This window comes from Echinops telfairi, unplaced genomic scaffold (assembly GCF_000313985.2).
Source record: "Echinops telfairi isolate 266 unplaced genomic scaffold, ASM31398v2 ScPeMD7_23;HRSCAF=83, whole genome shotgun sequence".
Taxonomy (NCBI): Eukaryota; Metazoa; Chordata; class Mammalia; order Afrosoricida; family Tenrecidae; genus Echinops; species Echinops telfairi.
The window spans coordinates 8662750-8684048 of record NW_022103920.1 but is presented as its reverse complement, the minus strand read 5'-3'; the positions used below and the strand labels follow the sequence as shown (position 1 = coordinate 8684048).

At 48.3% G+C, this 21299-nt stretch overlaps 1 protein-coding gene across 1 annotated transcript in view; it reads right to left on the bottom strand.

The window, feature by feature from the left end:
• The window catches only part of DGKI (diacylglycerol kinase iota), a 270647-nt gene that overhangs the window by 45204 nt on the left and 204144 nt on the right, over positions 1-21299 (bottom strand). Inside the window, 1 exon segment of the mRNA XM_045288847.1 lies at positions 13663-13688. Within this exon segment, the coding sequence (XP_045144782.1) occupies positions 13663-13688 (26 nt within the window).

Genomic DNA, 21299 nt, shown 5'->3' with positions numbered 1-21299 from the left:
CCACAATTACCGTCACGCTCTCATTCTAAGGAGGGAGAAACGCAGGCACAGTGGGATTGAGTCATTTTCCCAAGGCCCCACACACCGTCACTATGTTATGAAGTAGATTTAAAACCCAGTTGGCGGCGCAATCGGCGTGCGACAGTTTAGCGCTGGGCTGAGAAGGGGCATGCTGGACGTCGAAACCTGCCCACCAGCCCCTGTAAAGATTACAGCCAGCTCTGTCACTGGGGTCACCAGGGCTCCGAGATGGCCGGATGGCGTCCAGCACTGACAAGCCCAGGAGTGGAGGGGCCGACTTTATCAGGGCTCCATACCGCCCCACTTCTTTGGCTCATAGGCTACCACGCAAGCTCACAATGCCAATCCGTGAAGACGCACGGGCCTCCTCTGGTACCTGATCAGGTGGGGGCGGGGCAGGTGGTTTTAGCAGTCTCCCTTCCCTGTTCTGCTCTGCTCTATCCTGCATAATTCATCTAGTTCTCATGAGCAAAGGCCGGCAAACGAAAGGAATGCTGAGCGCTTACGGGGATGACGTTGTGGATGGTGCTTGCTGGGGTGAGAACTGCAGCATGATGCTCGGAGAGCCACGCCCAGAAATGAAAGTGCTCTAATCGACCCAGAAGATGAGGCTGGCCCTCGGCAGACAGTAATAGTAGAAGAAAGAACCACATTGTGGGCTTCATCCTTTTGTGCAAAGGCCGGATGCACGAGCGTTTTCAACTCTCAGCTGTACTGCAGAGGCCCCAGAAACGCACACACACACACACACACACACACACTCTCCACATTGGACCGCACTGGTTGAAGTACCGTTATGTAGAACTAAACTTTTAGGAACCAACTGGAAAAGTGACACCCCACTCTACTATTTTGCAACCGGTGATCAGAGTAGGAGAGATATAAGCTAACGTCGTAAGTCAGGGACATCACTCACAAACATTCACCCAGGCCTTGCAAGAGGGGCTTTGCATGGGGATGGGTATTGACCTTGTTAGGTGTCATTGGCTCACTTCCGACGCAGTGACCCTACGTACAACGGAACAAAACAGCCCCTGGTCCTGTGCCACGGTCACAACGGTTCTGTTTGAGCCCGTTGTCGCAGCCATGGTGTCAATCTATCTTTTGGGGGGCCTTCCTCTTTTCCACTGCCCCTCCACTTCACCGAGCAGAATGTCCTTGGCCAGGGACTGGCCTCTGCTGACAACGTGCCCAAAGGATGTGAGACAAAGTCTTGCCACCCTTGCCCCTGAGGAGCACTCCGGTGGTATTCCTTCCCAGACAGAGATCTCCGTTCCTTTGGCAGGCACGGCCCTTTCCACATTCTTCACAGCACATAATTCAAAGGCGCCAGTTCTGCTTCAGCCTTCTTTACTGCAGGCCCAACTTTTACGTGCATGTGAGTCGGATGGAAATAGCTCGGGGGGTGGGCGGTGGAAGAGGTAAATATGACAATGATAATAGCAAGCTTTCGGTGGAACATTTAAGTTGGGTCTTAAAATCCCAGCTAAGAAGGAAACAACAGACAACAGAATCGAAACGCTCCTCAGAAGAGAACTGTAGGACAATACATTCCGCGTCATCTCCCCAGAGGTTCTTATGGCTCGGGTCACGTACTTTTTTTTAAGTGAAAATGGAAATGAACACGACCCGCTTCAAAAGGTCTCTGCCATTTCTGCTCTTCAACTTTTGTGTTAGAAGCCAGGAGTCAGGCATTCCCCAACTCCCTTTTCGAACGTTTTCTCTCTTTCTTGTGTGTTTTAAATGTTTGTTTTGCTTTGCTGTGGTTGGCAACCTGCGAGCTTCTTTGCGTGCAATCCGGCGACACGGTGACGTTCTCTGAGCCTCGCAGCCCTCTCAGCCCTCCATCTCTGAGCTGTTCCTCCCACGTGAAAACACACTCACTGCCCCCAAGATCCCGTCAACCTTCCCCTCTGCCCTTGTCAAGCTGATCCCTTGCAGGCGCTCCTCAAAGAGCCCAAAGCTCAGGGCAGACAGTCTTCACTCGGGAAGCCAAACTGTTGTTTGGTTCTAAGGAGACATGGGGGGTGAGGGGGACATTCTGGGTACATGTTCCAAAGATGATCTCACTCCCCTTTTAAGCACCCGGTTGATTGATCTGTGGGAATGAACTCTGCAATGGCTTCCTTTGCTGCCTGCTGATCTCATGGCCGATTCCCTTAGGAGCAGGCTGCTTCCGACCTGTCCACTCAAAAGCAAACCAGGAGGTGAGCCTCTCTCCTCTTTGTACTCACGCCTGCTCCCGGCCCTTGCTTTTCTTGTTTCGCCATGCTGGAAATACTTTAAAGACAAGGTCCTCTGAGTTCAAACAGCCAATGGAAAGCACACAGGCAGGGGAATCATAGAAGGGAGAGGTGCAATTCCTCCTCCCTTTCCTACACAATGCAGCTACAGTCAGGCTTCAAAGATCACCAAGCAATCTAGCGGGTTCTGCCCTTACAGTCAAGCCTGAGGCTCAGGCAAGGGGCATGAGAGCCTACACTGAGGCCTGGGTGACATTAAAGTGGCAGAACGCTGGTTTGGCAAAGCCCTGGGTTTTCTGCTTTGATTTTCTTTGGTCTGTGCCTACTTTGCTGTTTAATCAACAATGGATTGTTTGCTTTCCTAGGGTTTGGGAAAAGAAGCCTAGCCGAGGGAAAATACGAAGCCATTTTTTTATTCCTTTCCGCACAGTCTTTGGAGAGACTTCCTCGCCCACCCCCCTCCAAGCCCCTTCTTAAAAAGCCATATTTTCAGCCCATTAGTAACCGAATCTGTTTGGAAACGGACCAGGGCTGACCTGCCTTCTACAACAGGGAACAATATTAATGAGGCTGCGAAGGGATTCAAAGATGTGTATTGAAAGGTTCGGTTAGTCCACACCACATACCACAGCACATTTCACAGGAAGACTTGTGTATGGGGAAACAATTCCGTACCAGCGGGGCAGCATAGAATTGGGCAGCATCTCTATTCATGGGGTTTCTAGTTAAATAGGAGGGTAGTGCCACCCACAAGGGGTGGGGAGGATTGGAATACATTAAAAAAGAAAGAAAACAGTGAATAGGGCAGGAGAAACCATGGGCATTTGAGTTGTCAGGAAAATTCATCATGGTTGGTCGTTAGGATCTAAGGCGATGGTTTCAAGGCAAGGAATTAATGAACACTGAAGTGGGGCTTGAATGGAAGACAATGAAGGTGGTCTGTCAGAGAGGTGGTAGGGGGTGATAAAAACCATTTGACTGAGTGAATACAAGGGAGAGGGGATCTGGAGAGGGGCCCATGAGTCAGGGAGTGGAAATAATTCACCATGGCAACAAGAGCCAAACCAAGGTGAGGAAGAGTCTCAAAGAGAGAGCAACCAAGTTTGAATCTAAGTAACGTGCCAATGGGAAATCCCAGAGGAAGAAACTCGGTATGGAGGAGCAAAACGAATGAGGGCACACGTCCGAGTTTTCAGCAGACAGCCCAGCGTCATTGCAAAGGGGGCTACTGTGAAGGCCAATATTGTGAGTGCTTTCCCACTAAGATGTCTGAAGATGTGCCAATGTTTCCATTGGCATCTTCCACCGTATTTATTCATCACATTTTAAGAATAAATGGAGTATAGAAAAGAAGAGGGAAAATATCTAGCTTTCTTAGTCCAATGTACTCTCTGGAAAATTGTCATCCTACTTGGGATCTTTTCCTAAGAAATAGCTACTGGCCAAGAATGACATCTTTCAAGAATGAGAGCTATTGACAGAAACTTGGATTCCTTGAGCCTTTGATTATAGAAATCTAGGGGCAGAAGTGGATCAAGGAAATAGTTTTGAACTGATTTTCTGCGTCATGAGTATTCTTCACTGATATTTAAAGTAAGCAAACAAACCAAAGACATTCATCTTTAATAACCATTTCCTACCCAACACCATGGATTGCCAAAAGACTGGAAAGATTTGTCTTGGAAAAAGTACAGCCAGAATGCTCCTTAGAGGCAAGACTTGGTCTCACTTACTTTGCACATGTTGTCAAGAGAGACTGGTCCCTAGAAAAAGGACATCGTGCTTGGCAAAACACAGGGGCAGTGAAAAAGAGGAAGGCCCTCTACCAGGGGGGTTGACACATTGGCTGTAAAAATGAGTTCAAACAGAAGAACATTTGTGAGGATGGTGCAGGACATGGTGTTTTGCTCTGTTGTACAGAGGGTCCCTAGGAGTGGGGACCCATCTGAGGGCACCTAACATCAACAGAACCCAACTCGCTGCCATCCAGTCGATGCCAACTCATAGCAACCCTATAGGAGGCTTGGTAACGCACTGGTTAGGTGTCGGGCTGCTGACTGGAAGGTCAGCAGTTCACATCCACCAACGGCCCCACTAGGGAAAGATGGGCTTTCTACTCCCATAAAGAATTGCAGTCTTGAAACTCACAGGGGCTGTTCAACCCTGTCCTATAGGGTCACTATGAACAGCAACAACATCCAATTCAAAAACTTACTTAATAATGAGAAGGTGGTAAAGGTTATAGACGTTTGAAGGATACCTGAATCTCCACATTTATGTACCCCAAAAGATATGTTCTGTCCCCTGGAGCCTCTGAATGTGATCTTATTTGGAAATAGAGTCTTTGTAGATGTGACTCATTAAGTTAACATGAGGTCCTACTGGAGTAGGCTAAGTCTTAATTCAATATGACTAGCATCCTTTCATGAAGAGAAGAAGAGACACAGAGCTAGAGGAAGATGTCCCCGTGAAGAGGCAGCAGAGACTGGTGCGCAGCTGCAGCTCCTGGACTATCAGCAGTCGGAAGAGACAAGGAAGGTTCATCCCCTTGAGCCTTTGCAGAAAGCATGGCTCTGCTGACACGCTGAATTCATACTGCTCTCCTCCAAAACTGTAAGACTGTACATTTCGGTTGTTTTCAGCCAACCAACTTTGTTATGGCGGCTGTAGGAAGTTAGCAATTCTCCAGTTAGTAAGTAAAGTCAAGACTCGACATTATATAAACTCAAATTTCAGCAAGTCATCGAGAGACAGAACAGAAGAGTCGTTAGCAGTGGGAACTGGATCCAATGAGCTTGGTTTGCATTCAAGTTCTGATCCTTATTTGATATGCAAGTAACCTTGGACAAGCCACTTAATGAAGCTGTGCCTGAGTGTCTCCTCCTGCATGGATCGACCCCATGGCTGCATCGATGGGCAATTAGAAGGGCTGAACAGTGCTTTTCTCTGTTGTCCAGAGGGTTGCTAAGAATTGGAACTGACCGGAAGGCACCTAATAGCAACAACCCGTGGGACTAAAAGTAGGATAAACTAATGTGATGGTTTGAAGACAAAACACACGTAAAGCATTCGTATAGTTAATTTGTATATAATAGGTTGGGGTGACATCAAAGAAGTGACTTATCCTCTCTAAGCTTCAAGGGAACCTCGGGGAGCATGCTTCCCGGTACTTAATGTTTGATAAATAATGGTCATTTTTAAGAACAGAAAGCAACAGAATACATCCAGCAATTACAAAGTTGAAATGACGTTGCTGTAAAACTGAAGCCTTAAACTTTGATCCCTCCCATCTGAGTTTCTCAAAAATCACTTTTAAAGAAAATGTCTAGGCGGTATGACAGGTATTATAAAATAGATTTCTCTCATGATATTTAACTTTTATGTGAATACTCATGACTACAGACTTTTCTTTCTAACGGCACAGGAGAAGATATGCACTGATCATCCCTAAAAGTGTAAACTGTTGCATTTTAACTATAGCAACGTTACAATTCAGGAAATCTGCGAAGATGATGGTAATAGTTGAACCTGACTCTGAATATCCCTGCATCGCCACACAGAGAGACGACTAGACAAGAGACCCCTAACCTACTGTGAAGTTAACGGGAAACCAAGGGAGAAGATATTCTTACAGATTTCAGGATATAAATGCCTTGGGACAATCTACCAATAGCCAAGGCCCTGCAGGATCTGTATTCCACCCGCACCTGTGCAGGAAAGCCATGGGGCATCACTGGAACGGAGAGCAGGACGCCTCCAAATAGCCGAGCTGTTCACCTAAAAGCAGTGGGGCAATCTGAGGTGAGCTACAGTGTCACCCATTTTTGCTATCTCGATGGCAAGTGAACGGCAAGGCCTGCAGAAGGGCAGAGGGGCAAGAGCGCCGTCGCCCCGGCCAACTCTGAACATGCCCTTCCAGGACGCCCCTTCCAGACGGGACTCCAACGGAGGAGGAACTGCTGGGAGTGGAGCACAACTAAATAGAATCGGGGGGGAGGGGGTGTGATAGAAAGGGAAGATATACATGAAATGGAGGAGGGATAATTATTGGTTGAGCGGTGTCTCCCCCACCCCTCTCCCCACTCCCAATGTGTCTTGTAAGTCCTAACCTCTATGCCTGCAGTTCTGAAATGAAGCAGGATGAGTGTGGAGCATGTCTTGACTCCATCTCTTTGGGGCTATAAAGGAGATTAGACAAGCACTGATGGAAGCAGAGGTCAGGGAGGATCACCTAGGAACAGAAGCTCCACAGAGACCCAGCCCCTCCTCTCCCAGAGATGACAGAGGAAGTCCCCCCCTGGAGCTGGCACCCTGAATCTAGACTCGCAACCTCTTAAATGGTGAGAAAATAAATGTGTTTGTTAAAGGAGCCCCGTGGGGCATGTCTGCTACAGCAGCCCTCGATAACGAAGATAAAAGGCAAAGCTGGGAAACCCTCAGAAAACAAGCAACCATATTTTGGGGGAGGCTGCTATGCTCACCACTCTACCACCAATGCTGCACAGAACCGTACTTTTTTTGTATTTTATTGGGGGCTCATACAATTCCCATCACAGTCCATACATCCATCCATCCATTGTGTCAAGCACATATGCACATTTGTTGCCCTCATCAATCTCAAAACACCTGCCTTCCACTTTAGCCCTTAATATCATTTGTTTAGAACCGTGTTTTTTAAAGTACACAAAACCAACTGAATGAGCTCACTAAAGTTAGAAAGCCGGGAATCTTCTTAGACATAAGCAAACAGTCTTGAGGAATGGAGTTGCTGAGCTGGGGATCAGAACTCTTCAACGGGCCCGTGAAGTCTTTTCAGTAAGTGAACAGACACCAGCTGGGTGTGCCCGCTCCCCCCAGGTGCGGCGGCCCAGGTAGTGACTGCAAGAGCAGTGGCTGAATGAGCAGGCTGAGATGATGGGACGTCTCCTAGAGATGGGACGTCTGCGCTGGCGGGGGAGGCGGCCTGGGCAGGCAGGGTCCAGGAACAGCCCGTTGATGAGGGGCAGGCACTGAATGCTGGGGACACTCTCTCGACCAGGCAATCAATCACCGCCGTGCTTATCTTCTGCCGGGAGTAGGGCCCCCTCTTCCAGATGTAGGATTACAACGTACTGCTCCTCCTGGGATTCGCCACGGCAGGTTCCCCAAAGCTTCAGTTACACCCAGTGAACTAATTATGAGAAAGCGTGACATTGGTATTTGCTTTTTCTACAAGGGGTGGGGGTGGGGGATCAGTTTCCCCAGAAGGGAATAACTCGTTCTTTTTGTGGTCATTAAAAAGAGATTCCTTATGTAGCGGTTTAGAACTCTGGCTCCAGACAAAAGCTGTTTGCTGGTGTTCCTTGCATTCACCTTAGTGCGTGACAGCCCCGGCTTTCGCCTCTCAAACCTGTCCATCAAGCCCGTTCCAACCCTGAATGACCCTACAAGGCAGAGCAGAACTGCCCCAGTGGGTTTCTGAGGCTGTAACTCTCTAAGGGAGCAAAGAGCCTCCTCTTTCTCCTGTGGAGAAGCTGGCAGTTTCGAACTGCTGGCCTTGAGGGTAGCAGCCCTACACAGAAACCATCAGGGCTTAGTAGGTAAAAGGACAAGGGTTTGGAAGCTGGACTGGGGTTTGGAAATTAACTCAACCACTTACTGGCTGTGTCACTTTGGAGCACACCGAGTCTGCGTCCCTAGCTGCAAAACCAGATGCAACCTCCTGAAGCAAGTGTGATGTGTTAAAGAGGAAATGAAATGACGTAGATGCCCTTTAGCGTGGCGCCTACTGCATAATGAGCAGTCCATAAGCTGTAGCCTTTATTCTCGAAGCCCCAGATAGTCTGCCATGCACATAGAAACGGTGTGTTTAGATGGCGAAAACCATGAAATTGCCTGGCTGCTAATTGAAAGATTGACAGTTTGATGAGGGCAATGAATGTACAAATGTACTTTACACAATTGATGTATGTATGGATTGTGCTAAGAGTCGTATGAACCCCTAAGTAAATGATTAAAAAAAGAAAGAAAGAAACCGTCCCAGTTGACTTATGTCCTGTATCACCTATTCAATAAGACCACATGGTCTATGCCTGATGTCAGTGAGCCCTACACAGCTTCATGGAGTATTAAACGATTGAGTCTCCTCGCCCTGCGATCCAAGGTGTGTGACGAACAGTAGTGTTTGGTGATACTGTGGAGGGCAAGTTGCCCCCTGCCCATCTTCTACGTTCTGAGACGAGAGGAATACCGAGAGAACAGGACCGAAGTCGGCCAGTCTCTTCCACTGCCTGGATGCTGAAGACAGCAGCATGAGTTGGCTGTTGCTAGGTGCCCTGGGGTCATTTCTGACTCCTAAGCGACCTAAGGTAGAACAGAGCAAAACACAGGCTGGTCCTATGCCACGCCCACAGTTTTTATGTTTGAGTCCACTGTTGCAGCCACTGTGTCAATCCACTGAATCCAGCGTCTTCCCGCCTTCTTCTTCAGACCCCTACTTGGCCAAGCATGATGTCCTTTTCCAGGGACTGCTCCTTCCTCACCATGTGTCCAAAGCGTGTGAGATTAAGTCTTAGCATCCTGGCTTCTAAAGAGTTTTCTGGCTGTACTTCTTCCAAGACAGATTCGCTTGTTCTTTTGACACTCATGGCGCTGTCGATGTTCTCTGCGTGCCTCACAATCCAAATACATTCGCGCTTCTTCAATCTTTCTTATTCAATGTCCAGCTTCCACAGGTATAAAGCACATGATTTGAAGCACCGTGGCTTAGGACAAGTGCACCTTAGTCCTCAAAGGGACGTCCTTGCTCTTTAATGCTTTAAAGAGGTCTTGTGCAACAGACGAGTTGAAAGAAGTATGACCATTGCTTCCTTGACTGCTGCGTCCATGAGCATTGACTAAGGATCCAAGCAAAATACAATCCTGGGCAATCTCAAACTGGTCTCCATTTATCATGGTGCTGCCTGTTGGTTCAGATGTGAGGATTTTTGTTTTCTTGGCATGGAATTATAACCCCACCCTTTAAGCTGCAATCTTTGACGTTTTAAATTCCAATGTCTCAATCCATTTGCCCCGACATGCCTCAATTTTTCTACCCATGAATAGGAGACAAAAAGATAATGCTATTTCTTACTTCTTTCCCAAATGGATTGCTTCATTAGATATCAACAAATGGGACACATGATTGAGGATACAATATTCAAGGGGTTCTATGTCAGCCGCAGTAAATACCAACTTTTAAAAAAAATCATTTTATTGGGGCTCATACAACTCTTATCACAATCCATACATACATCAATTGTGCACAGCACACTTATACATTTGTTGCCCTCATCATTCTCAAATTCACTTTCTGCTTGGGTTCCTGGAATCAGCTCATTTTCCCTTTTTCCCTTCCCCTCCCTCCCTACTCCCCCCTCCCTCATGAACCCTTAATAATTTATAAATTATTATTTTATCTTATCTTATACTGCCCGGCGTCTCCCTTCACCCACTTCTCCACTGCCCATCCCCCAGAGGGGAGGTTGCATGTAGATCCCTGTGATCGATTCCCCCTTTCTAACCCCCTTCCCTCCCAGTACCGCCACTCTCACCGCTGGTCCCGAGGGGCTCATCTGTCCTAGATTTCCTGTGTTTCCAGTTCCCATCTGTACAGCTGTGCATCCTCTGGTCTAACCAGGTTTGCAAGGTAGAATTGGGATCATGATAGTTGAGGGGAGGAAGCATTTAAGAACTAGAGAAAGGTTGTGAGTTTCATTATTGCTACACTGAACTCTGAGTGACCCATCTCCTCCCCACTACCCCTCTGCAAGGGATGTCCAGTTGTCTACAGATGGGCATGAGGTCCCCATCATGCGCTCCTTTCATTCACGAGGACATGAATCCCCCCCCCACCGTCTTTGGTGCTTCAAACCTGGTCCCCTCGGCCCCTGGCCCCTCATGATCACACATGTTGGTGTGCTGCTTCCATGTGGGCTTTGTTGCTTCTGGGCTAGATGGCCGCTGGTTTACTTTCAAGCCTTTAAGACCCCAGATGCTATAGCTCTCGATAGCCGGGCATCATCAGCCTTCTTCACCACACTTATTTATGCACACATTCGTCTTCAGCGTTTATGTGGGCTTTGTTGCTTCCGAGATAGATGGTCGCTTGTTCGCCTTCAAGCCTTTCAGACCCCAGATGCTATATCTTTTGATAGCCAGGCACCATCAACTTTCTTCACCACGTTTGCTTATGCACACGTCTGTCTTCAGCGATTATGTCGGGAGGGTGGTATCATGAAATGACCGTTTAGCTGAGCAAGGTGCTCTTGTATGAAGGGAATGCGCACGAGGAGGCCCAATGTCCACCTGCTACCCTACTACTAGACCTATAAATATATGCACATAGGTCTATTCTCCCCATAATCATAAATATATTTACATATGCACATGTCTGTATTTAGGCTTCTATGAAATACCAACTTTTTAAAGTGCACAAGGAAACCTATTTTAATAACGTATGGAAAACCTTAGTGAAAAAGAAAAGAATACCTTTACAATGATGCATGTGCTAGAAGATGATGGAAAATGAAATTAGGAAGCTCAGCGCCACTGAGTCAATGCTGACGCATGGCAACTCCCTGTGGGTTTCTGAGGCTGCAACTGTTTAAGGGAGTAGAAAGCCCAGTCTCTCTCAAGGAGTTGCTGGTGGTTTCAAACCGCCGACCACGCGGATCACAGTCCAGTGGGAACCACTACACCACCAGGGCGCCAACTTTGCACTTGACATCTGAAGTATATTTTTAGAAGTTACAGAAGCAAACTGAGAGCTATGGTCATGAAATAACATTCTTTACGCAATGGAAATATGAAAACCTTCTAATATGTATAACGTTTCTTCAACCAATACATACAACAAACAGTTCTTAAAATAATCAATTCCTCAGCGCTAATAATAGCGAGAAAGTCTTCCAGGTATTCATCAACTTCCAGGACTTTTAAGGTCCCTGATGCATGCCCACAGATGACTTACTGCCGTTAAGAATCCCCAGTGGAATGGAGAAACCAGATACAATAGTCAAGTCTGTTTTTCTGGGAATGAGAAATGAGTTCTTTTTTTTAAAAAAGTTCTTTTTTTCTGCCCCCTTGTTAATTTATTTAAAAATTTTATTTAGCGATCATGAACGTGTGATACAATTCAGTCGTTCAGTCCTACCAAGAAGTGCTGTGCAATCCTCACCACGATAAATTTTGGAACCTTTTCTTCCTTCTCATTCCCACTGATGTTGACTCCCCATTTCCCCACCCTCGTCTCCGGGCCCCCAGGCTCCTCCACCCAGCCGAGTCTTCATCAATCCACCCTCCTGGTTTCCCTCCATGGATAAAGCATACAGCACAAGGGCAAACAGCAAGGAAGGACCCCGCCAGAACGCCTAGCGAAAACAGAAAAAGACTTCCATCCAACAGCGAGCAGAGACGACTAAACCTACAGGAAAAACGTCCCGTGACGTCCCGAGGGGATCAAATGACAGTGTGGCCTGGTGGCCAAAGTCCAGCTGCTGAGGTCCACTCACCATGCCCTGTCCCGTAAGAGGACTGTTGACATTCCTCGTGTCTGTGCTGTGGGGATTCAGCGGGGTGGTTTGGTTTGGTTTTAATCTGAGGTTCATCAGAATAATCTATAGACAGTAAATGTCACGCCTGTAAGGTTGACAGGATGATCACATACTTAACCATCATCCACCAGCACCAGTGTGCTGCGTTTAGACTAACATACGGTACTCGCCTACTAGCTGAAAGACCGGGAGCTCGAACCAGCATGAAGCACCTTGGAAGACGGGTCTCACCACTGGCTTCTGACAGGCCACAGCCTTCAAAACCCCTTGGGGCAGTTCCACTTTGCACACAAGGGGCTTCCCTGAGTCAGATTGCCTGGGCTCTGGACTGCGATCAACAAGAAGACGCAGTTAGGGAACAACATCAAATAAGATACAGAACATTTTCATCAACCTGCAAAGTTCTCTTTATGCCTCTGCAGTCCATTTGTGCCCTGGCTACTGCTGGTTTAATTTCTGCCTGCAGCCCAGAATGCCATGCGGATACGGAAACATTTGTCACTGATACATCAGTAGAGAACACAGCGCTCGCAGATAACAAGACAAGAACGGCCAAAGGTCATACAAGAAAATCCTGCTTCAACATAAGAACCGAGCAGATGTTTCTAGTTTATGGTTTGGACGCAGCACCTCAGAGACCTTGACGTCTGGGAAGGTCACAAATATGCCATCAAGCACCACCACAGCGAAATAACTGTGGCGTGGCATGGTGCGGCATGGGAATCAGCCCGTAATAATGGGTCGTCATCAGAAGATTGATTGCTTAATGCTGACTTAATGTGTCTGAACATAATTTGCCCAACGATTCTTCCTAGAGCATGATGCAGCTTCATCTCAAGATCGGGAAAGATTTGATGATGTGGCAGGAAAGAAAGCCTAACTTTTTGTTGGATCACAGAATGGACAAGGGGGGTTATTAGGGAAACTGAGGACGGCATCAAGAAGACTGTGTGGAGCCCTCTTAGCCCTTGGTCAGCCATTGTCTTTAAGACTCATCACACTGGCTTGGGGTTGTAGTATGTGTCAAGCCATCCATGTGGCATGACCTCATCTGGCGATTGCCTCTGTCTGTCCCCATAAAAGGAACTGTGGTGGTGCTGCAAGTTTGGCATTGGACTGCTAACCACAAGGTTGGCAGTTCAAACCAACCAGAAACTCTGTGGGAGACAGATGAGGCTGTCTGCTCCTGTAAAGAGTTATAGTCTCAGAAACCCTACCGACAGTTATGACCACTTAGAATGGCAGTGGGTTTGGTTTTGATTTGGGGTTATCTCCACATAGCGTCATTATATAGCACAAGTTTTAAAAAGTAAAAGCAGCAGCCATGCCATCAAGATGATTCCAGCTCATAAAAAGCCGACAGGACAGAGCAGAACTCCTCCGCAGGATTTCTGAGACTGTAAATCTTTATAGGAACAGCCTCAGCTTTCTCCCACAAAGCAGCTGACTTTGAACCCATGACCTTGCAGTTAGCATCCTAATGCTTCTAGATCATAATTGACCTCTTGTAGACTATCGACTCCAACTCCCCATTCTAAAGATGAAGACTGGACTCAGAGAAGTCACAGGATTCACCAAGAGTCACAAAAATCTTTCTGCTGATGTGCAGAAGAGAGGCGGAATACATTGAACTTCAAAATATTTACCGAGAGAAATGTTTATCAAGGAGGAGTTGGGTTTGTAAAAGTAATCGACATTTCACCATAAAAAACCACAAGGCCAACATCTTGACAACATTTTCTGAAATGATTCTCTCTGGTATTAAGATACAATGGCCAGAACTCAGCTTTGCATCCTGCAAGATCATAAGGAAGGCAGATTCTTACCGTGGTCTTCTGAAGACACTGGTGACCTAAAACGAAATAATAAACATGATCAATTTTTTTTGGTAAATTATACTGATAGTTAAAGTTCAATAATGATCAAGAATAATATCAATGGAATTACACCTCAAAGATTCAGCTACATAAAAAAATCTGATCTAATAAGACAGTTAAATCAATACATTGTTTCATCATCTATTTCTATTCATAAGCCAAAAAATTTTACCTAGATTGGCTAAGTGGTAAAACCGAAATACCAAATCAATTGCTGTCAAGCCACCTCTGATTTGTGGCACCCCCCTGAATGTCAGAGTAGAAATGTCAATGTTTCATCGGGATGCACATGGCACTGATCTTTTGGCGGAGGATGCCAGGTCTCTCTGGATGGATTCCAATGGCTAACTTCTGTGCCACCTAAGGGCTCCTAGTTAGATCTCACTGCCATCGAGTTAATGCTGACTCACAGCGACCCGAGACTGTAACTTTTTACAGTAGAAAGCCCAGTCTTTCTCCCATGGAACTGCAGGTGGCTTTGAATTGCCAATCATGCATCCCACAGCCCAATGCTTAACCACTACACCACCAGGGATCCAGCCCAGTTAGATGGTGGGGGGGCTAATAAAATATCCATCTACTGCATAATGTCGCAGAACCACAAAAAGTTAGCTGAGTCCTCTAAGCAATACATCTGGGTGGATCACACTAAAAAAAGAGAACTCATAGACCACCTGGTACGTCCAGGCCTACAGAGAAAGTGTCAGGGATGGAAAGAAGCACAGGTGTGAATGCTTAACAGCAAAACGAAACCAATTTGGACAAGTAAGGAGAAAACAAGACCCAAAGCAGGAGAAATGTCAATAGCCTTAGCATGACTGTGTGGGGTGGTATTTTTTTTCTTCCTATTTCCACTCTTGGTGGAAAGTGATTTTGATAGAGTGTGACACAGACCCTCTGTGTATCGGCCTTGAGTGGCTTTACCTGAGGGGATTAGGGCAGAGTTTGAGGGCAACCATCGGACCCACAGAATGGACGACTCTTGCAGACCATGTGTGGGTTCTGCTTAAATCTTGGTAGATGGATAATATCAAGTCCTTAAATTTTTTTTTTAAGTCTTTCTTCTTCCCCAGCTTATTGCTAGCAGAGCTACTTGGAATGACAGACAAAACCTCATCAATGAGCCCACACCAAGTCTCAAAGGCTACACTTCTATGTACCAAGACTCTCTCTGTCCTGGAGAGGATGACAGATAGCAGAGGGAAGTGCATCAGAGGTGTTAGAATTTTAGAGGCAAAAACAGGTGCTTCCTCCAATTGGTAGGAGCCTTTTCTACCCGGTGGATTGCTTGGGGCATGTGGTGTGGAGACGTCCAGAGACAAATGCAGGCGTTTGGCAAGAACATTGTCTATTGACATGACGGAAGCTGGACAACAGGTATCAGGGCAGGAATCAGCCAGTGAACCAGTGAACGCACAGGGGGCTGCTTCATGGGGATTCACTGACCGATCACTGGTATTCTTGACCATTTTGTGAGTGGACGGTAAAAGGGTAAAGACTCCGTGGTCATGGTAAAGACACAGAGCCATGAACCCTAAACCATTTCAACCTTAAACTCCCCCAAAAACACACTGCTGTGGAGGACAATTTTGACTGAAGGTGGCCCAACAGGACAGAGCCAGAACCGCTCTCCAGGGCTCCCAAGGAGACACATCTTCATGGAAGCAGACAGATGTGCTGATTATCTGAGGAGCACATTAACCAAGGCGCCCCCTTTCAACCTGGAAGTCTCTCCAAACAACCACCTTTTGCATCAAAATGGCAGCGGGTACCCAGCTCTGGTGGAAAGAAAGCCTGGCACCAGCAGGACAGACAGCAGGGAGCAAGAGGGAGGCACCTGCCACCACCACCGAGCCACAGTTGCTGCCCAAGGGCCTCAGAAGCCAGCCTGCCTGCCTCGCCAGGTGGGGCTGGTCTCTCCTCACCCAATGTTCCCCCGTTGGTGAAGGGCACCTTGAAAACAAGGCTCGGAGCTTCCATAGAACTGAGGAGGCCTGTGGGGACAGCCCTTGTGCTGAACTGATGTCAGTGTGGTCACGCCGGCATTCAGACCTCTTCGGGAAGCCCCAGCAAGCACCAGGGAATGAGCCTGAAGCCCAGGTGGGTCCCACCACTCAGGAGTTGTGCAGCCTCGGGGATTGGCAAGTCACCCAAGCCCTTGGAACCTTAGTCTTCTCATCTCTAAATTGGATGGGATACCTGCTGTGGTGTCCGAACAAGGATGAGGTTTAAATAAGACAATATACACGGGAAAGGGCAGCGCGTGTTGTTAGCTTTCGGGAAGGGTCCGTTTCCTTTCCAACAACATGCCTTTCTTTCTCGCTTTCATTCCTTCACTCATCCCTCACCCTCTGCCCTGAGCGACTCTCTTTCTCTTTCTTTCCTATATGGGCAGCCTTTAGGAGCAAGCTCAACCATGACCTTCTCCACGGAGTCTTTCCTGATTCCCCAAAACTAACCCCTCAAAGCTGGAAATAGTTTCCTCTCTCAAATTTGCATACCTATTAGCCAAGGGATGACTTGAAAGCTCCACGTGGGTCCCCAGGAAGGTGCTGGTAGCCCTAAGTCCAAAGAACACGAATCCCTGTGCACCCAGTACCAGAGATGTAACCATGGGCCTGAGCGATTGGAAAAATAAAGGGTGCGTGTACATGGGGGAGTTAACACAGAAGGCATGAGATTGAAAGGTGACTATAAAGAGGACCACCGACTCGAACTACTGTTGCTGTTTGTGGCCAATGTGTCCCCCATTCACAGAGGCCCCACGTACAGCCGAATGTGGGGGGAAGTCAGATACTTGCTGCCAGACTGCTGTCTCATCCCACCACAGGGGTGGGCCTGCTCCCTGCTGCTGGAGACAATGGACTACTCTCTGAAGCTTGGGACCTTTAGCTTGGTTCCTGTAGGAGGGGTTTGCACCCTACTGATAAGGGTTCCTATGGAGACCCAGAGACCACCCCCTAGACCACCCTCTCATTGCTGTGTAGCCTATAGTGCAATCCCTCCCTGTGACGTATGTCTCTACCTGTAATTAGTGGGCTGACATGCTCCCAAAAGGTATATAGGCATGGGTCAGCAATATAGAGCAGTCGGACCTCTCTCTCTGACTCTGAGCTCCTTGCTGCTCACCCCCTGGTCACTCCCCTCTCCCTTGTTCCCTTCCCCTCCTTCCCTTCCTCCTCTCCACGTGGACCACCAAGCTGGGCTGAGGTGAGCAATGTTGCTATGTAACATGCCTGACTGTATTATTGCATTATCTCTCATGCTCTCAATGACTTTAATATAATGCTTATATATCTCAACCGTACAATTGTGCATTACTGAACCCAGAAGTAGTATTACTGAACTCGTAGGAGTAGCAGCGGGTGGGGGCTGGTCCCCCCACCCTCCATCCGCCTCACTTTTTATTTAATACTACAGCCGAAGGGAACCTGCACCGCCCTGCACCATCTGCATGATCGTGGGGGTGTCTGCGCTAATGATTACAGCCACTGTGTGTTTTGAAGGCCTGCTAACTTGGGGGCCCATCTCCCAGCACCCTAAGGGACAATATTCTGTTCAGTTGGGTTTTCATTGGCTCAGTCTTGGAAGTAAACAGCTTTTCTTGCTCCTCTATCTTAGTTCAGAAGCTCCACTCAGACCCGGCCGCCATGGAGACCCAGCTGATGTCTGAGATGCCAATGGCTGAGTTTCCTGCATCATTCATTGTTAAGGGCAATCCAGTTGGTTCTGACCCATATCGACCCTGTGTACAACAGAACGGAATACTGCCCGGTCCTGTGTCAGCCTCACAATTGTTCCTATGCCTGAGCCCACTGTTGCAGGCACTGTGTCTCCATCTTCCTCTTTTGCATGTGCTGCCCCTCTATGTTACTAAGCACGATGTCCTTCTCCAGGGACTAGTCTCTCCTGACAACATGTTCAACGTATGTAAGATGAAATCTCGCCATGCTGTCTATAAGGAGCACTCTGGCTGTATTTCTTCCAAGACAGAGTTTTCTGTCCTTTAAGCAGTCCAGAGCATTTTCAATGTTCTTTTGCAGCACAATTCAAACGCATCAATGGATTCTTCTTTGGTCTTCCTTATTCAGTGTCCCAACTTTCGCATGCATCAGAGGCAATTGAAGATACCATAGCTTGGGTATTTTCAGGCGTGCCTTAGTTCTCAAAATAACACCCTTGCTTTTCAATGGTCTAGAAAAGTGTCACGCAGCAGACGTACCTAGGGCATTGAGGCCTTTGATCTCCTGACTGCTGTTACATGGGCATTGATTGTGGGTCCAAGCAGGACGAAATCCTTGCCAACATCAATCTGTTCTCTGTTGATCATGTTGTTCCCTGCTGATCCAGTTGTACAGATTTCGGTCTTCTCGACACTGAGGTGTGATCCACACTCCAGGCTGCCATCTTTGATCTTCATCGGCAAGTGCTTCCGGTTGTCCTTGCTTTCAGGAAGCACAGTTGGGTCATCTGCATCCTGCAATTTAGCAAGAAGCCTTCCTCCAGTCCTGATGCCACACTCTTCTTCATCTAAGCCAGCTTCTGTGATGGTTTGCTCAGCCTACAGATGGAACAAGCACGGGGAGCGCGTACAACCCTGATGCACACCTTTCTGATTTTAAGCCCTGCGGTATTCCCTTGTTCTGCTCCTCAGCGGCCTCTTGATCACCACAGTATGGCAAACGGACTGATGGGTGGTAAAGATTTGAAATAAGATGAGATCCTTTTTTAAAGCCACCGGCGACATATAAAAAAGAAAGACAGAAAGAAAAGAAACTGCAAGAAATAACTACCTTCTGCTGTGTTCTGATGAGAAGTCAGCAAAATTATGGCTGGAAGTGTTTGCAATGAATTTCTCTCAGAGCTGTGGGGACAAAGAAAAACCCAGGCCAACAAGCAACAGCCAAGTCACCCAGAAGGAAGGTTTCTGCTGCCTTTAAAAAAAATTGTAAAAGCCAAGAACAGATATTAAATCTGAAAAATTCCAGATGGCTCCATTAACATCCCAATGGGACGGGACGTGCTCTGCAGTCGGGGAGGGGGTGGGGAAGAATTCCGCGTGTTTGCAGAGGACTGTCAAGCGGGCCTTCTGTTGGGAATCCCCCCCAACCCCGTCCCCCCTCCAGGTGGGCAGCGTTTAGAGACACACGGCATATTTCACTTCTCACTCAGAATGTCACCTTTGGGGGCAGCGAGTCCTTGAAGGGCGTGACTGAGGCACACACACCACCGGGGTGACTGGGAATGGGCTTGGGAAAGAGGTGTCATAGAGCAGGCATGCTTGCTGTCGTCCTAAACACAGCGGTTGCATCCCGGGAACAGAGTGTTCCTCAACCTGAGGACTCAGAGCTTGGGGGTGGGGTGGGGCATTCTCTGCTTATCCCTCCCCTTGGAGCTGGAAGGCGGGTGCCTGGGCCCCAGATTTCCCTTTCTGGCCCTGTCCTACAGGGTGGTTGGCTCGCCAGGAGTCAGAATCGCCTCGATGGCAGAGGGGTCTTTTGTTTTGGTGTGGTTTGGTTGAGGAGCAGGTCTACCCTATCCTCTAGGGCGGCTGTGAGCTGCAATCCACTCAACGGCAGTGAGTTTGAAACACACACACACACACACACACACACACACACACACACACACACACACACTTTTAAAAAATGTGTGCCCTGGTGGTATAAGGGCTTATGTGTTGGCTGCTAACCTCAAGGTCAGCAGTTCAAAACCACCTATCACTCTACAGCAGTCAAGCGTTACTGTCTCAGAAACCCACTAGGCCGTTCTACTCTGCCCTGTAGGGTCCCCGTGAGTCAGAACTGATTCGATGGCCGGGAGTGAAAGGGTTTTGAATAGAGAGTCTGTCTCAGGGCTCACTCTCATGCTGCGAACTACTACTGGCATCCAACCGATGCCTGGTTTGAAGTTCACCTCTTCAGTTCTCACCCGAGAACGAGCCCTTGCAAATCATCGACCAAAAAAAGAGAAAGAATTCTGTCTCAGAGCGACCTTGTAGGCCTGAGTAGACCTGCCCTGTGGGGCGCCCAAGGCTGTCCACCTTAAGGAAACAGACAGCCTCATCCTTCTCCCCAAGAGCAGCTGGTGAGTTTGAACTGGTTACCTATCGGTTAACAGCTGGGCGCCACCCCCTCACTCCCACCCCCACCCCCATTGCCAAAGCTCCTTTATCAGCACCTCCAACAACAGTGCAGTTACTTTTGTTTTCCTTTGTTTTTGTTTACATTTTTATTTCCTTCCTGCTTAGCAATGTCAAGAGACAAAAACCAAACCAAACCTCCCACCTTTGTCCCGTGATCGCTATTTCAATCACTATTGGGGTGATTCCAAGTACCGCCCTTGGAGGGCGGAGAAAGCCCCAGGGGGAGGGGGCAATGTGTGGCCTGGACACTGGGAGCCACTTGCATTTTAGGAGTTTTCCCTCAGCTGAAGATACATCAGACAATTATTGCGGACCCTTCTCCATGGGTCTATCCCTTGTTTTTTGGGTGGGAGACAGTCATCTAAAGATTAACACCTATCCCAGTTCCTCCGGTCCCCAACATGTACTCCCTGCACTTACCACTTCTAACTTATCACCTTGGATGAGAAACGGGGCCTTCCCTTACAGGAGAACTGGGAACAGACATGAAGGCCAGGGGCTGGAGCAGAGTCTGATCAGGCAGAGGATCAGGACTCACATTCCCAGCCTGGAGCCCCCTCTAAGATAATGGGGTATGGCTGGCGGGGAGGAGTGTGAGCTGTCCCTCCTCCCACACAGAGGTCTGCGTGAGGAGACAAGCAGTGTGGGCCACCGCCTCGGGACTGCGGTCCAAGAGGATGCTAGCGTGTGCTGGAGGCTGGCTATCTCCCCGCATCCCTGGCTGCAGAGGGTCCCCTCTGCAGAGCGAAGCAGCACCTGCACTGAACACAAGTCTCTCTGGGCTTGTTTTGCTCATCTTCCATCTTTGGCCACATTTCCTCTTTAGGATGAAGCCCATCACCACCTCCAGAACAACCCTTCCTGCAGCCGTCACCCCTACCACCACTGCCCTACGGAGGATGGGGAGCAAGACACATCTCTGGCTCCTGGCTGTCAGGCTCGGGGTGCTCTCTCCCTCTCCCTTGTGCCATTCTGCCTCCATTCCTCTTCTCGTTCTCCTAGCCACACACCCCCTTCTCCCCCGACTTGGAATTCCCAGTGGGCCATGTACTCAGCTGTTAACTGAACGGGCAAATGCTAGAGCCAACCGGGATGCCTCCAAAGAACATCTGGGTGGATCTCTTTCTGAAAACAAAACCAAAACCTCCAGCCATTGAAAAGCCTACAGAGCACAGCTCAACGGTGACACACGGCGGGTGGGCTAGCCATGTGTTGGACTCAAAGCCACAGGCCCTGGGGTCCCAGGGAGTCATCTCGGCTCCCTTCCTCATGCTCAGACAGAAGGCCATCACCTCCTTGTTCAACAGCGTCCCTCTCCGGAGTCTTGTTCCCACAGAGGACCAAGCAGGGACTTTCCCTCCTGGTGCACAGCCCCCAGGTCTGGCTCTGGTCTGTGCCTGTCCCGTCATCTGTTGGTTCAGAGCTAGAAGAGCTCAGGTCC